At 33.6% G+C, this 18,636-nt stretch overlaps 1 protein-coding gene across 1 annotated transcript; it reads left to right on the top strand.

The window, feature by feature from the left end:
- Nucleotides 1–9,052: 9,052 nt before the first annotated feature.
- On the top strand, nucleotides 9,053–17,932 carry Dd (CTD nuclear envelope phosphatase 1-like protein dullard). The gene is made up of 7 exons (XM_073092863.1): nucleotides 9,053–9,306; nucleotides 9,390–9,456; nucleotides 13,183–13,373; nucleotides 14,435–14,547; nucleotides 14,862–14,977; nucleotides 16,441–16,589; nucleotides 17,275–17,932. The coding sequence occupies exons 1-6, from the start codon at nucleotides 9,208–9,210 to the stop codon at nucleotides 16,584–16,586; spliced, it is 732 nt and encodes a 243-aa protein (XP_072948964.1). The 5' UTR covers nucleotides 9,053–9,207; the 3' UTR covers nucleotides 16,587–16,589; nucleotides 17,275–17,932.
- Nucleotides 17,933–18,636: the final 704 nt, after the last annotated feature.

Genomic DNA, 18,636 nt, shown 5'->3' with positions numbered 1-18,636 from the left:
AGATGACGGGAACTCATCGGCTTTATGTAGACTAGTAACAAAGCTACAATTTAAAAATATAACCAATCCCAGAACTCACACCAAAGTGCCAGCAGAGCATACTAGAATAGCAAAAATCGGATGGAATTTCGACAAATATTTTTTTTTCTATCATATCCACGTAACCAGATGGCAAGAACTCATCGGTTTTATGTAGACTAAAAACAAAGCTACAATTTAAAAATATAACCAATCCCAGAACTCACACTAAAGTGCCAGCAGAGCATACTAGAATAACAAAAATCGGATGGATTTTCGACAAATATTTTATTTAAATTATTTACACGTAACCAGATGACGGGAACTCATCGGTTTTATGTAGACTAGTAACAAAGCTACAATTTAAAAATATAACCAATCCCAGAACTCACACTAAAGTGCCAGCAGAGCATACTAGAATAGCAAAAATCGGATGGAATTTCGACAAATATTTTTTTTTCAATCATGTCCACGTAACCAGATGGCGAGAACTCATCGGTTTTATGTAGACTAGTAACAAAGCTACAATTTAAAAATATAACCAATCCCAGAACTCTCAAAAAAGTGCCAGCAGAGCATACTAGAGTAACAAAAATCGGATGAATTTTTGACAAATATTTTTTTCCAATCATGTCCACGTAACCAGATGGCGAGAACTCATCGGTTTTATGTAGACTAGTAACAAAGCTACAATTTAAAAATATAACCAATCCCAGAACTCACACTAAAGTGCCAGCAGAGCATACTAGAATAGCAAAAATCATATGGAATTTCGACAAATATTTTTTTTTCAATCATGCCTACGTAACCAGATGGCGGGAACTCATCGGTTTTATATAGATGAGTAACATAGCTACAATTCAAAAATATAACCAATCCCAGAACTCACACTAAAGTGCCAGCAGAGCATGCTAGAATAACAAAAATCGGATGGATTTTCGACAAATATTTTATTTAAATTATTTACACGTAACCAGATGACGGGAACTCATCGGCTTTATGTAGACTAATAACATAGCTACAATTTAAAAATATAACTAATCCCAGAACCCACACTAAAGTGCCAGCAGAGCATACTAGAATAGGAAAAATCGGATGGATTTTCGACAAATATTTTATTTAAATTATTTACACGTAACCAGATGACAAAAACTCATCGGCTTTATGTAGAATAGTAACATAGCTACAATTTAAAAATATAACTAATCCAAGAACTCACACTAAAGTGCCAGCAGAGCATACTAGAATAGCAAAAATCGGATGGATTTTCGACAAATATTTTATTTAAAATATTTACACGTAACCAGATGACGGGAACTCATCGACTTTATGTAGACTAAAAACATAGCTACAATTTAAAAATACAGCTAATCCCAGAACTCACACTAAAGTGCCAGCAGAGCATACTAGAATAGCAAAAATCAGATGGATTTTCGACAAATATTTTATTTAAATTATTTACACGTAACCAGATGAAGGGAACTCATCGGTTTTATGTAGACTAGTAACAAAGCTACAATTTATAAATATAACCAATCCCAGAACTCACACTAAAGTGCCAGCAAAGCATACTAGAATAACAAAAATCGGATGGAGTTTCGACAAATATTTTTTTTATTATTTCCACGTAACCAGATAGCGGGAACTCATCGGTTTTATATAGACTAGCAACAAAGCTACAATTTAAAAATATAACCAATCCCAGAACTCACACTAAAGTGCTAGCAGAGCATACTAGAATAGCAAAAATCGGATGGAGTTTCGACAAATATTTTTTTTCAATCATGTCCTCGAAACCAGATGGCGAGAACTCATCGGTTTTAAGTAGACGAGAAAAATAGCTACAATTTAAAAATACAACCAATCCCAGAACTCACACTAAAGTGCCAGCAGAGCATACTAGAATAGGAAAAATCGGATGGATTTTCGACAAATATATTTTTACAATGATGTCCACGTAACCAGATGGCGGGAACTCATCGGTTTCATATAAACTAGTAACAAATCTACAATTCAAAAATATAACCAATCCCAGAACTCACACTAAAGTGCCAGAAGAGCATACTAGAATAACAAAAATCGGATGGATTTTCGACAAATATTTTATTTAAATTATTTACACGTAACCAGATGACGGGAACTCATCGGTTTTATGTAGACTAAAAACAAAGCTACAATTTAAAAATATAACCAATCCCAGAACTCACACTAAAGTGCCAGCAGAGCATACCAGAATAGCAAAAATCGGATGGAATTTCGACAAATATTTTTTTTTCAATCATGTCAACGTAACCAGATGGCAAGAACTCATCGGTTTTATGTAGACTAGTAACATAGCTACAATTTAAAAATATAACTAATCCCAGAACTCACACTAAAGTGCCAGCAGAGCATACTATAATAGCAAAAATCGGATGGATTTTCGACAAATATTTTATTTAAAATATTTACACGTAACCATATGACGGGAACTCATCGACTTTATGTAGACTAAAAACATAGCTACTAGAATAACAAAAATCGGATGGATTTTCGACAAACATATTTTTACAATCATGTCCTCGTAACCAGATAGCGGGAACTCATCGGTTTTATATAGACTAGTAATATAACTACAATTTAAAAATATAACCGATCCCAGAACCCACACTAAAGTGCCAGCAGAGCATAATAGAATAACAAAAATCGGATGGATTTTCGACAAATTTTTTTTTTTCAATCATGTCCACGTAACCAGATACAATTATTGTTGGCTACTGGCTACAATTATTTGTTGAAAATTCATCCGATTTTTGCTATTCTAATATGCTCCGCCGGCACTTTAGTGTGAGTTCTGTGATATGTTATATTTTTTAATTGTAGCTATGTTACTAATGTATACAAAACCGATGAGTGCCCGTCATCTGGTTACGTGGAAATAATTTAAATAAAATATTTGTTGAAACTCCATCCGATTTTTGCCATTCTAGTATGCTGTGCTGGCACTTTAGTGTGAGTTCTGGGATTGGTTATGTTTATAAATTGTAGTTATATCACTACTCTATATAAAACCGATGAGTTCCCGTCATCTGGTTACGTGTAAATAATTTTAAAAAAATATTTGTCGAAAATCCATCCGATTTTTGCTATTCTAGTATGCTCTGCTGGCACTTTAGTGTGAGTTCTGGGATTGGTTATATTTTTAAATTGTAGCTTTGTTACTAGTCTACATAAAACCGATGAGTTCTTGCCATCTGGTTACGTTGACATGATTGAAAAAAAAATATTTGTCGAAATTCTATCCGATTTTTGCTATTCTAGTATGCTCTGCTGGCACTTTAGTGTGAGTTCTGGGATTGGTTATATTTTTAAATTGTAGCTTTGTTACTAGTCTACATAAAACCGATGAGTTCTCGCCATCTGGTTACGTGGACATGATTGAAAAAGAATATTTGTCGAAAATTCATCCGATTTTTGTTACTCTAGTATGCTCTGCTGGCACTTTTTTGAGAGTTCTGGGATTGGTTATATTTTTAAATTGTAGCTATGTTGCTAGTCTATATAAAACCGATGAGTTCCCGCTATCTGGTTACGTGGAAATAATAAAAAAAAATATTTGTCGAAACTCCATCCGATTTTTGTTATTCTAGTATGCTTTGCTGGCACTTTAGTGTGAGTTCTGGGATTAGTTATATTTATAAATTGTAGCTTTGTTACTAGTCTACATAAAACCGATGAGTTCCCGTCATCTGGTTACGTGTAAATAATTTAAATAAAATATTTGTCGAAAATCCATCAGATTTTTTATATTCTAGTATGCTCTGCTGGCACTTTAGTGTGAGTTCTGGGATTGGTTATATTTTTAAATTGTAGCTTTGTTACTAGTCTACATAAAACCGATGAGTTCCCGTCATCTGGTTACGTGTAAATAATTTAAATAAAATATTTGTTGAAAATCCATCCGATTTTTGCTATTCTAGTATGCTCTGCTGGCACTTTAGTGTGAGTTCTGGGATTGGTTATATTTTTAAATTTTAGCTTTGTTACTAGTCTACATAAAACCGATGAGTTCCCGTCATCTGGTTACGTGTAAATATTTTAAATAAAATATTTGTCGAAAATCCATCCGATTTTTGCTATTCTAGTATGCTCTGCTGGCACTTTAGTGTGAGTTCTGGGATTAGTTATACTTTTAAATTGTAGCTATGTTACTAGTCTACATAAAGCCGATGAGTTCCCGTCATCTGGTTACGTGGACATGATTGAAAAAAAAATATTTGTCGAAATTCCATATGATTTTTGCTATTCTAGTATGCTCTGCTGGCACTTTAGTGTGAGTTCTGGGATTGGTTATATTTTTAAATTGTAGCTTTGTTACTAGTCTACATAAAACCGATGAGTTCCCGTCATCTGGTTACGTGTAAATAATTTAAATAAAATATTTGTCGAAAATCCATCCGATTTTTCCTATTCTAGTATGCTCTGCTGGCACTTTAGTGTAAGTTCTGGGATTAGTTATATTTTTAAATTGTAGCTTTGTTACTAGTCTACATAAAACCGATGAGTTCTTGCCATCTGGTTACGTTGACATGATTGAAAAAAAAATATTTGTCGAAATTCCATCCGATTTTTGCTATTCTAGTATGCTCTGCTGGCACTTTAGTGTGAGTTCTGGGATTGGTTAATTTTTTTTAAATTGTAGCTTTGTTACTAGTCTACATAAAACCGATGAGTTCTTGCCATCTGGTTACGTTGACATGATTGAAAAAAAAATATTTGTCGAAATTCCATCCAATTTTTGCTATTCTAGTATGCTCTGCTGGCACTTTAGTGTGAGTTCTGGGATTGGTTATATTTTTAAATTGTAGCTTTGTTACTAGTCTACATAAAGCCGATGAGTTCCTGTCATCTGGTTACGTGTAAATAATTTAAATAAAATATTTGTCGAAACTCCATCCGATTTTTGCTATTCTAGTATGCTCTGCTAGCACTTTAGTGTGAGTTCTGGGATTGGTTATATTTTTAAATTGTAGCTTTGTTACTAGTCTACATAAAACCGATGAGTTCCCGTCATCTGGTTACGTGTAAATAATTTAAATAAAATATTTGTCGAAAATCCATCCGATTTTTGCTATTCTAGTATGCTCTGCTGGCACTTTAGTGTGAGTTCTGGGATTGGTTATATTTTTAAATTGTAGCTTTGTTACTAGTCTACATAAAACCGATGAGTTCTCGTCATCTGGTTACGTGGACATGATTGGAAAAAAATATTTGTCAAAAATTCATCCGATTTTTGTTACTCTAGTATGCTCTGCTGGCACTTTTTTGAGAGTTCTGGGATTGGTTATATTTTTAAATTGTAGCTTTGTTACTAGTCTACATAAAACCGACGAGTTCTTGCCATCTGGTTACGTTGACATGATTGAAAAAAAAATATTTGTCGAAATTCCATCCGATTTTTGCTATTCTAGTATGCTCTGCTGGCACTTTAGTGTGAGTTCTGGGATTGGTTATATTTTTAAATTGTAGCTTTGTTACTAGTCTACATAAAACCGATGAGTTCCCGTCATCTGGTTACGTGTAAATAATTTAAATAAAATATTTGTCGAAAATCCATCCGATTTTTGTTATTCTAGTATGCTCTGCTGGCACTTTAGTGTGAGTTCTGGGAATGGTTATATTTTTAAATTGTAGATATGTTACTAGTTTATATGAAACCGATGAGTTCCCGCCATCTGGTTACGTGGACATGATTGAAAAAATATATTTGTCGAAAATCCATCCGATTTTTCCTATTCTAGTATGCTCTGCTGGCACTTTAGTGTGAGTTCTGGGATTGGTTATATTTTTAAATTGTAGCTTTGTTACTAGTCTACATAAAACCGATGAGTTCTTGCCATCTGGTTACGTTGACATGATTGAAAAAAAAATATTTGTCGAAATTCCATCCGATTTTTGCTATTCTAGTATGCTCTGCTGGCACTTTAGTGTGAGTTCTGGGATTAGTTATATTTTTAAATTGTAGCTTTGTTACTAGTCTACATAAAACCGATGAGTTCTTGCCATCTGGTTACGTTGACATGATTGAAAAAAAAATATTTGTCGAAATTCCATCCAATTTTTGCTATTCTAGTATGCTCTGCTGGCACTTTAGTGTGAGTTCTGGGATTGGTTATATTTTTAAATTGTAGCTTTGTTACTAGTCTACATAAAACCGATGAGTTCCCGTCATCTGGTTACGTGTAAATAATTTAAATAAAATATTTGTCGAAAATCCATCCGATTTTTGTTATTCTAGTATGCTCTGCTGGCACTTTAGTGTGAGTTCTGGGATTGGTTATATTTTTAAATTGTAGATATGTTACTAGTTTATATGAAACCGATGAGTTCCCGCCATCTGGTTACGTGGACATGATTGTAAAAATATATTTGTCGAAAATCCATCCGATTTTTCCTATTCTAGTATGCTCTGCTGGCACTTTAGTGTGAGTTCTGGGATTAGTTATATTTTTAAATTGTAGCTTTGTTACTAGTCTACATAAAACCGATGAGTTCTTGCCATCTGGTTACGTTGACATGATTGAAAAAAAAATATTTGTCGAAATTCCATCCGATTTTTGCTATTCTAGTATGCTCTGCTGGCACTTTAGTGTGAGTTCTGGGATTGGTTATATTTTTAAATTGTAGCTTTGTTACTAGTTTACATAAAACCGATGAGTTCCCGTCATCTGGTTACGTGTAAATAATTTAAATAAAATATTTGTCGAAAATCCATCCGATTTTTGTTATTCTAGTATGCTCTGCTGGCACTTTAGTGTGAGTTCTGGGATTGGTTATATTTTTAAATTTTAGCTTTGTTACTAGTCTACATAAAACCGATGAGTTCCCGTCATCTGGTTACGTGTAAATATTTTAAATAAAATATTTGTCGAAAATCCATCCGATTTTTGCTATTCTAGTATGCTCTGCTGGCACTTTAGTGTGAGTTCTGGGATTAGTTATATTTTTAAATTGTAGCTTTGTTACTAGTCTACATAAAACCGATTAGTTCTTGCCATCTGGTTACGTTGACATGATTGAAAAAAAAATATTTGTCGAAATTCCATCCGATTTTTGCTATTCTAGTATGCTCTGCTGGCACTTTAGTGTGAGTTCTGGGATTAGTTATATTTTTAAATTGTAGCTTTGTTACTAGTCTACATAAAACCGATGAGTTCCCGTCATCTGGTTACATGTAAATAATTTAAATAAAATATTTGTCGAAAATCCATCCGATTTTTGTTATTCTAGTATGCTCTGCTGGCACTTTAGTGTGAGTTCTGGGATTGGTTATATTTTTAAATTGTAGATATGTTACTAGTTTATATGAAACCGATGAGTTCCCGTCATCTGGTTACGTGGACATGATTGTAAAAATATATTTGTCGAAAATCCATCCGATTATTCCTATTCTAGTATGCTCTGCTGGCACTTTAGTGTGAGTTCTGGGATTGGTTATATTTTTGAATTGTAGCTATGTTACTCATCTATATAAAACCGATGAGTTCCCGTCATCTGGTTACGTGTAAATAATTTAAATAAAATATTTGTCGAAAATCCATCCGATTTTTGCTATTCTAGTATGCTCTGCTGGCACTTTAGTGTGAGTTCTGGGATTAGTTATATTTTTAAATTGTAGCTATGTTACTAGTCTACATAAAACCAATGAGTTCCCGCCATCTGGTTACGTAGACATGATTGAAAAAAAAATATTTGTCGAAAATCCATCCGATTTTTGCTATTCTAGTATGCTCTGCTTGCACTTTAGTGTGAGTTCTGGGATTAGTTATATTTTTAAATTGTAGCTATGTTACTAGTCTACATAAAACCGATGAGTTTTCGCCATCTGGTTACGTGGACATGATTGAAAAAAAATATTTGTCGAAACTCCATCCGATTTTTGTTACTCTAGTATGCTCTGCTGGCACTTTTTTGAGAGTTCTGGGATTGATTATATTTTTAAATTGTAGCTATGTTACTAGTCTATATAAAACCGATGAATTCCCGCTATTTGGTTACGTGGAAATAATTAAAAAAAATATTTTTCGAAACTCCATCCGATTTTTGTTATTCTAGTATGCTTTGCTGGCACTTTAGTGTGAGTTCTGGGATTGGTTATATTTTTAAATTGTAGCCATATTACTAGCCTATGTAAAACCGCTGAGTTCCTTCCCCCTGGGTACGTGAAAATAATATTAAAAAAAGTTTTGTCGAAAATCTTTCCGATTTGTACTATTCTATTATGCTGTGTTGGCACTTTAGTGTGAGTTCCTGGGTCAGTTATTGTACAAATGTATCATTTTATTACTAGGCTTTGCAAATTCGACGTGTTTCCACTTTTAAATAACCTTTTTGCAGATTTTGTTTGGTTAAATTTTTGTCAATTTATTTTATCAATAAATTATTTTTTAAGTTTATTTCGCGAGAACTATCACTGAAAACTATTAGGAACTCCAGGTATTAGCTAATTACACTAATCAATAGCTTTTTTTTCAATTTTGTAGAAAATGCTCTGCTGTGTGAAGTTAGCAGAGCATTATTTCATTCTGCTTTATCTCCGTGAAATCGCCAGAACTATTCCTGAAAACTATCAGGTACTATAGAACTCATGTGCATGCGAATAGAACTCTCATTTTTTAGTACTCTGCTGGCAAATGCTGTGCTAAGTTCACCAACATATATTTTAACGCCTTTTCAGCCCCAGAGCAACACTATAAAATGTATGCGTTTTTGGAACTAACGTTTTTCCTACATAATGCATAATTGCATAAAACCCTCTATCTATTAATTGATAAGTATTTTATAAATAATATGCATATGATTTTTGATAAAGAAAATGATTTTATATAAGTAACCCAAATGAAGGAAGGGTACGATTAAATATACGTAGTATTGATATGGTCGTAGTATAAGCTTAATGTTTTGGATGAATATTTTACTTCCCTTGTTATTCGAAATTAATAAAAAGTAAGACAATATTTCTATGAAAAAGTCAAATATTTTGTCTATGGTGTGAGATTTGGGTCGATTATGTCATGGCGGGTTAGACGTTTTCGGCGCTTGGTTTTATTGAATTTGTTTTGAATTACGCCGTCAATGATCTCGTTTTATCCGCTGTCGTTTAACTCTTACGGTCTCTGTATACTGGTAATCGTTTCGTAAATATTTCAAATGCTGAAACAATTGCAAATGGGCCTTCGCGCGTTCATGCTCCTTGCATCCAAAGTATGGAGTTGTTTTTGTTACATGTTTAGAAAGCAATATCGAGCGGTAAATATAAATAATGTCCAGTTCTAAAGTGTTAATTGTTGTTTTATACGAGTTTTGTGTCTCACGTGGTGTTTGCTTTTCAGTTGGCTCAATATCAATCTGTCAAATATGAAATATATCCACTTTCTCCCGTATCTCGACACAGGCTGAGTAAGTACACAATATGTTTTTATCAGTGGTTATTATTGTAATTGTGAACCATCGTACGATTTGCATCCGCAAATAGCTATCAGGGTGTAATTCATGTTGCTATCACTGAAGAGTACTCGTCCACTCATGTTTTAAGAGGACAGTGTACTATCAGTTTTAGAATGTCTATGTACTGCCACACCAGCATTTCCGTTCCTTTTAAACCTAGAAATTATTTATAATTCATATAACATAATCATAACCAAATCGAAATTTCAGTCAAACATTTTTAAAATCTGTCATTAGGAAATTCTTCTAAGAATTATGTGTTATTATTTCCCTAGCATATCATCAGCATATGGTACATAGATACCGAAAATATATAGGTTGTTGGATTGAACAAACAGCTGCGGTTGTTAAGGAAACACCATTGTGTATTAGCTACGCCGCAGAGGTTCCATCATTGAACTGTTTTCCTCAACAAACTTGTTGATCTAACTCAAATTATTTGCTTGTTATTTACTTACAAGTTTATGCTTTAAATATTTTATTTATTGTGCCTTTTACATTGCAATATAAAAGTAGCTGGAATTTTCTATGCTCATATCCTCATTTTTATGACAATAAAATAAAACAAAAACTACTCTTAAAACTTTGTTAGTATACTTTATGTATGATATAGATTTTTTAAATACAATTTTCTTGAAAATCTATTTAAAAAGGAAAGGTCCGTCATGATTCATTATGGTCTATCATGATTTCCAAGGTTTTTTTGGTGAAGAAGACTGGTTATTGTTGCACTTGGACATCCATAAACAAAATATGACTGTGGTCCCACCTGATATTGTTTGTATGTGTTGAAAGCCTGTGAGGATCTTAGTCCTTGAAATGTGTTCTGTGACTCCATTACCACACCCTTAATGTTGGAACACAGCAACATTTAACATCAGTAATATATCCAGTAGTAGGTGTGGTGGTGGTGCCACTACCCAAACCACAATTAGTTCCAACTACCAACCAGCTACCAACCACCAGGGGCGAATTTTGTATATTTTGTAAAACTATATTTAATGCAGCGTTATCATTATCACACCCATTTCTCCCTCTGCAAAGTAAATTTTTTTATCTGCAAATATTTCTAATAAGATTATCACACATGAAATATGTACAATGCAAGTGATAAAACAAGAATAGGTACATATGTTATTTTTCTCAATAGATATCACTTATTATGCTACAATGGACCTTATCTACACCTTATTATCATAAATAGGAACATATGCAATCATGTCCAATTGTTTTATCAATATACTAAGCTTAGACAGTGGGTTTGTCGTCATAAATAATATAAGAATTTGTTTTATTGTAGGATGCTGGAAATTGTATATGAGAAATATGGATAAAGAAGATAAATAAAAGAGAAATGTCTTTGGGTTTTGTAAAATATTGTATATTTCTATAATGTGTTATTTCTATAATTCCTATGATAAGGATAAAGTGCCATAAAATATTATATCTAGCTAACAGGGGTATAATAATATCAACATACATTTCAACTTCCAAATCATATAAACAATTTGAAAATTGTATCCCATATTTTATCACCTATGATTCACAATGTTATCTAAATTATCAGTAGATTTTTACAATTGCTTATAAATTAATTTAAATGTTCCTTTACTTCCTATATACTGTACTCTGTTATTCAAAAAGTGCTCTGTAAAGAACCTATTTTAAATAAAAAAAATTGATTTCATTTGATTTGACTCTATTAACAACTTAAATATATTGCTTCGTCAAAATGATTCAATGCATAAACATCTCAAGCAACAAATATGCAAAAGTATAATCATATATTGACTAGACTGAGACCTAATGTAGCTGATATGTATGTATGTGACATCCAAAGAATTGATAACAATATATCTTATTTTATGTAAATATTTATGTGTTTTTCAACTGATTAACATCTTGGGCTGTATGTATCTGATATAGTCCAATAACTGATAACAAAAATCTACGTAATCAAGTGCATAGATTTATTTACGAGCCCTTTCATCTTGCCCTTTTAAGTACTGTTTGAGTTTACTGTCCTGAAAATGTAAGGTCATAATTGTGCATTCAAATTTACCATTGTCATTATTAAAGAATAATATGTTAATTCTGTAATTAGCGAAATATTTATTTCACACCATTATTCTCTTATTGTATGATGCAATTAATGTTACTTGTACATATACAGTTTTTATATCTTTACACCAGCGTCCATTATAAGCTTAAAGGGGAAAATGAGCATATATTGCTGCAAATATATATAAATGCCTTTGGGCTAATGTCCCTTACAAATTGATTAAGGTGTTTCGGCAACAGTTTAGCCTGTAGAAAATAACAGTTTATAGCTTATTTATTTCAATATTGTGTTCTTAGCTGTAAATGTAAAGTTGTTTGATAAATATAGAGGATAGGGCATTATTAGAAAGAATATCCTTGTTAACCTTAATACATTATGAATGACTCTAACATTATAATATAGTCTGGTATGAATCAAGTTCCTATTAAAGATATGGAAAGAAATATTATGTACTTGTGTTTATAGCTTCAACTTCAATGAAGGTTATTTGTTTGTATGTAAAAGATGCTGAATAAATAATTTAAAACAAGAGTTTTCAAATAAATGCAAAATACTATTTACTAACCAACGCCAGTTTCGTTTTATAAAATACAGACAGACAGTCCAAAAATAAAAAAGTTTTGTTTTCTTACAAAAAAGCATTTGAATTTATGAAGGAAAATCACGACTAATTTAATTAATTGTAAAGAGATTTGTAGATAACGTCTGCTGAGTAATAATTACGTAAAGTTATTATAAAATATTACAACACAGTTCAGTAGAATAAAAAGTTCGTGAAAACTCTGTAAAGGCCAAATGCCAGTCAATAACAAAACGTTGAAGGGGGTGGGGGTTGTTTTGAATGGCTTCGTAGCGTTAGCCCGCCACCCTTATTGCGCCACTACTACGAATGATTACACACGAATTTACTAGCCTTTATCTGTCACAATGCACTGCACCCTCGAGCATTGCAATTTGTTACGCGTGCAAGATTAAATTTAAATGAAATTTCTGTTGAAATTATTAGACTTGCGATTACTATACATAGAAGGCGATTACCGTATGTTCTCTCCTGTTAATTAATGCAGCAAAGCTGTGATAAAAAGGCATCATCACCTTGTTTTCATATCAATGCTATAAGGCTTATGACTCCGAAGGTACGAGTATTAATCCTCGCATTAGAAATTAATGATCACTTGCTTGAACGATGGATGACAGAAGGAAAGTAATTCTGCGTGCCTGATTGTTCTCGTTATATCCCGAGAAACTCTTCAAATCACAACAAAACAGTCAACAGCGCTTTACGCTGATATTACAAGCATAAAAGGGCTTTTCTGTACCATATTTTAAAATGTAATAGACTAGCTTTTGCCCGCGATTTCACCCACGTGGGAATCGTTTTCCTATGTGTTGATCCAAATAACAAAACTTTCCGTGAACCAAATTACATTCGAATCCGTTCAGTAGTTTTCGTGAAAAAGAAACGAAAATCCATCTATGCATTCTCACAATATTTCACGTTCATGATATTAGTAAGATATGAGCTTAATTCGTTTATATACAGTATGGCATACATCTATTGTAGTATTACCCAATGATATATTCCACATATACATATATGTATATTATTGTTCCAGGTCTAGTTAAAAGGAAAATGCTCGTTCTCGACCTGGACGAGACGCTGATCCACTCGCACCACGATGCGATGCTGCGGCCGACCGTGAAGCCGGGCACGCCGCCGGACTTCGTGCTCAAAGTCACGATAGACAAACACCCAGTCAGATTCTTCGTTCATAAACGGCCTCATGTCGATTATTTCTTGGATATTGTGAGTTTTGTTTATATATAACTAGCAGTAGCCTCGGCTCGCCCTTTTTGTTCAATCATAATAAAATATAGCTTATAGCACTACTGAATAGTGTAGCTTTCGGAGTTTTACCGAAAATTAGCCCTTACAAACAAACAATTGAAGTTACAAACTTTACCTTTTCATATTATTACTATAGATGTAGAAATGAATAATCTCTTGCTTAAAATAGCGAAGAAAAACATCTTGAGCATATCTGAAAAATCTAAAAAAGGTTTCAAAGGTATGTGGAGTCTACCACTTGGCTAGCGCGATGGTATAGTCCAATGGCCTAATCCTTATCATTCAAACGGGAGAACCATGGCCAGCGGTAGAACAGTAATGGTTTGATCTCATATAATATAGGAGTAGCAGACGAGCATGCAATCCACCTGATGTGAACTAACTACTGCCGCCCAAAAACATCTTCAATCAACCTTAGACGAGACCAGATTTCCACCTAAGGTCGGCCACAGATGCACCGCTATGCCTGTAGACTACGCAGGAATGCCTCAGAAAAGTCTCCTGTACCATAAATCCGTTCATGTTAATCTTTTTTTTTTTCGCGGTTTTGTATGTCAAGTTTGCGTTTGAATTGCTCTTATGTAGTCTCTTTTGTCATCGGTTATTTATTGGATGGAGCTTAATATATAGCTAGGCTTTTTAGGTCACCTTATTATGTTTAATATGTTTTTGGTTAAACATTTGATAGAATTTGACAGAAGCCCAGATAAATTGTTAATTGAAAAGAAGTAACTAATAAAATAGTATTTTTCTTAAAAATGAATTCCTTTGTTTAGTTTTTCGCTTATCATCATTACTTTGGAGAATTAGACCTTTATGACACTACATGTATCTATATCTATAATATAGGATTTGTTATATTAATATCCTTTTATCAAAATCGGACCCGTAATCCACGCACACTAGAAAAAATCGTGTATAAATCAGATATGCCAATGGTGCATCTTCACACTCTCACTTCACACAGTTACCTAGATGTATACCTAATAAGTTTACATAAAAAATGGTTATGTTTGAAGGTTTCCCAGTGGTACGAGTTAGTGGTGTTCACGGCGTCGATGGAGATATACGGCGCGGCGGTCGCCGACAAGCTGGACAACGGCCGGGGGATCCTGCGGCGGCGGTTCTACAGGTTGACATTTTGTTTTATTAGGTGGCACTAGCAAAAAAGCCTGGAGATACTGAATATCTCTATAGTTATGGACTACTGATAGATAATATAAATAATGTATTAAATTATTGCATAATTTATCCTATCAGCAAAGTATATTTTGTAATTTTATACATATCAGTTGAAGATTTATTGCAGTTTGATAGTAGTGGATAAATTTTATGCATTATTTAGTCTTATTACTTATTAAAATTTTAATTATAATCTTATTTGATTAATTTTATTTTCAGTTATAATCTTATTATAATTGCATGTATTTGTATTTTGTATTACAGACAGCACTGCACGGCTGAGCACGGGTCATACACAAAGAACCTGTCGTCAATATGTGACGACCTCAACAGGGTGTTCATATTGGACAACTCGCCCGGGGCCTATCGGGACTTCCCAGGTTTGTTGATTGACATAATAATATTGTATCCATAATATAATCCATAGTTAAATAACATGAACTATGGAATTATTAGGTTGTGGTTGCACAAAGAGTTGTAAAAAAATTTAAGAGATGACTTAAAAGTAGCAGAACTCTCCAATATCCATTTGCAAGTAAAAACTTATTACATCTGTTTATGCCAAATAACAATAGTGTTAAACGCTGCTATGGTTTCCAGGGTGATTAGGGATGCGTCTTATGAGAAGACTTTACTTTTAGGAGTAGCAATGCATTAGTAGCCAAACTCGAGTAGGACAGGAATCTTAGTACTGATAATATTATGTGTTCTAAGCAAACCGGTTTGCTTGGTCTTGGGTTATAAATTGCTAAGTAAAAATTACAAAAATATTCTCAGAGGTATGTGAAGTCTAGTGTCTACCAATACGCACTGGCCAGCGCGATAACATGGTCTTATCCTTCTCACTCATCAGTGGGAGAGTAACGGGCTGACGACGATCTACGTAGATTATAAAAATAAAAATAAAATAAAAATTTATTCAAGAAATGCTTATAACTAGGTATTACAAAACATCGTTAATACTAAACATTTCTTTGTATATTTTCTATTTATGCAGTGATTGGTGCCATCCTAGTAAGCATTTAAAAATGCCTGTAGCAGGAGGCTCCGCTCTTCCATATCTCTAACCGTTATTAATATGAAATGTTGAAGCCATAATCATATTGTAGGGTTACAAACATTTAAGATAGAAAAAAAAAGGTTTACATAAGTATTTTCTATCGCCAATAATTTAGTTACAAAGTACGAGTGTGTGTGTTTGTGTGCGTGGGTGGGTGTTGTGTGTGTGTGTGCGCGCGTGGGTGTGTGTTGTGTGTGCGTGGGTGTGTGTGTGTGTGTGTTTGTGTGTGGATGTGTGTATGGGTGGGTAAGTAGGTGTGTGGGTGCGCGTGTGATTGTGTTATTTATTTATGTTTGTATGAAAGATAGAGAGTATGTATGCTTTACGTCTGTTGAAATAAAAGAGATTCAGTTTCATTGTAACTTAAAGTTTTAATCCAATTTATTATTTTTTGTTTACAGTTTCTGCTTAACAGCGTGTGAATAACAGATTATAAATCGGTTGTTTCCATTTTAGACATAGATTAGTAAAGATTACTCACTTCTAACAAGAAAATGTAACCAGTTTTGACAATTGAAATTGTCACTGTCATCTATTTTCATGTTTGAAAAATATTTCAAAAATGTAGTTTTTAGATCATTTACGAATGAAACGATATTTCTCCGCACTTTTTCTTCCATTTCATGTAATTGCACCACATAACTGCGCATGTCAGCATTGTTTCGCGTAAATTACACCATGACTGCCATTAAAAGGCCGACACATTTATCAGCCGTTTAAGCCATTTAATGGCTTCCTTTAATTACAAGGCGATGAGATATGTATACTTATCTATGTTTGCAGATAACGCGATCCCGATCAAGTCGTGGTTCTCGGACCCGCTGGACGTGGCGCTGCTGAACCTGCTGCCGGTGCTGGACGCGCTGCGCTTCACGCACGACGTGCGCTCCGTGCTCTCGCGCAACCTGCACCTGCACCGCCTCTGGTAGCCGGTACGTCACTATATGCCCGTTATACATGTTCGATCTATCCAATGCTTTGCCTATTAAAGATTGACGTTTATTAATTCCTGTATACTAGAAATTGTAACACGCTTTAGTACACGTGAGGAAGTCGTACAAAATAAAAAGTTTTTTGAAAGTGGTTAGACTCCGGCTGCATCACCGTCACACCTATTTCTGCCTTATAACAGCAGTGATAGGCGCTGCCGTGTTCTGGTTTGAAGGATCTGATAAGGGCTTTTCCGACGCGTTTCATATGGGTATATGTAATCCTATTTGGGGTTGATTACAGATGTATATGGGTTGCCACTTACCATCAAATGGACTGCATGCTAGTCTGCTACTTCTATATTATTCTATATCATGTTTTGTCTATTAAAGATTGACGTTTATCAATACTAGAAATTGTAACATTATCTAGTACACGTAAACAAGTTGTACAACGTAAACAATATAAACACCACTTTATTTTACGAAAATAACATACAGTATGTGAAACAAAAACAAGTGTTGCAACACTTCTTAATAGATCCCCGAATATACCATTTCATGTGACGGAAACGCCGCTTCATAAATCCGAAATTAGTTCTCCATAAGTCCGACTGTGTTTTTCTAAAACATGGGAATTAATACTTATAGATTAAATTTAAATCCTGATATTTTTTTCTCATTTCAGATGGCAACCAGCTTTTGTACAAATGTGTGGGGCCGCTGACCAGCGCTCCCGGATCCTATTTATTATTATTTTTTCACTTGTTAGGCCCTCCAGCTTCTATTCAAATATACATATAGATTTAATATAGTTGAATAATGTTTTTTAAGTTTGTTTCTAAAACTGATTTAGTGTAATATACATATACAATGTATATTTCTAAGTCGCCTACGTGTGTAGGTTGTGAGCGTTTGAGAAACGCTGTTTTAATTAACTGTGCGTTCGGAAACTTATAAGTTGTTGTCACCTTCTTGCGTATGGCAATAGAAAGAGACGGATGTATGTAAATTGATTGGGCCTTGTGTACAATACTGGGTTGGGATGTTCGGTATAGACTGTACTTTTCGTATTAAGCTTTTTTAGTCGTTTTGTAATTAGTTTCGTACGAAATAAATAATTTTAATATTAGCAATTGCATAGCAAATTTTGTACAAGCATTTTATGGATGTTTGTTTTTTTTAATAATACTCAGAACTTCACGAATTTTGTACTAATTTCATGGTTTATATAAAAATAACATATCTGCCACGTAATATGTACATAAATTAACAGTTTTTCTAATTCTCAGCATTGCCTTTGGATGTGTGTTACAAGGGTACAAAAAGTTCAGTCTATGTTTAACTGACTGAATATTACGATTTTGCGTTCTATTATTGCATTATTCTTGTAACTAGCATATTCTGGAGAATAAGGACAGTTGTCAACAAAAGTACTCCAATAAAAATGAATTATTAAAATATAATCAAGTCATTTATAAATTGATGTACTTTTTTGGCTGACTGTACTAAACATTCTAGTCCATCATAATGTCAACCATCTCACTCTTATGGTAATCGAATGAGTGAGAAAAAGCTAACCGCTACGTTAGGCGCAATAATCTTAATTTTATTTATTGGTGTCGACGTCAAGATATGGTAATATTGATTGGTATTGGAACTTTATTACTAACTGTCATTAAAATATATTTTCTCTACTATATTCTGTGCTGAATTTATGATCTGTTTTATCTTGAATTTTGCACAAAGTATAAGATGGGATTAAAAATGAGTTGACGTGTTGGTTAAAATGTACTTCAATATCCACACATGAATAAAATATTAACGACATTGAACAAAAGTATTTGTAGGTCCCTCATAACCCCACATCAGAAATTGTGTTATTGTTAATGCCATTAATGACATCGCAGAGAGACGAATACGCAAACACGCAGTTTTAGAATCGAAATCAAATTCATCCGGGTACCTCATAAAATATATTTGAAAATATATAACCAATTCTTAATGCGATCCTGAACATCTCTTAAAACTATCAGCTTTAGTCCGATCA

The sequence above is a fragment of the Epargyreus clarus genome, unplaced genomic scaffold (assembly GCF_041222505.1).
Source record: "Epargyreus clarus isolate Ecla_fem2 unplaced genomic scaffold, WU_Ecla_fem_2.2 ptg000004l, whole genome shotgun sequence".
Lineage (NCBI taxonomy): Eukaryota > Metazoa > Arthropoda > Insecta > Lepidoptera > Hesperiidae > Epargyreus > Epargyreus clarus.
The sequence above is the reverse complement of the archived record's forward strand: the minus strand, read 5'-3'. Positions and strand labels throughout refer to the sequence as shown.

Coding starts and splice junctions, on each gene's coding strand:
- Dd (XM_073092863.1), top strand. CDS start 9,208: ATGCTGAAACAATTGCAAATGGGCCTTCGCGCGTTCATGCTCCTTGCA. Junction 13,374..14,434: donor TCGATTATTTCTTGGATATT/GTGAGTTTTGTT, acceptor TTATGTTTGAAG/GTTTCCCAGTGGTACGAGTT. Junction 14,978..16,440: donor GGCCTATCGGGACTTCCCAG/GTTTGTTGATTG, acceptor CTATGTTTGCAG/ATAACGCGATCCCGATCAAG.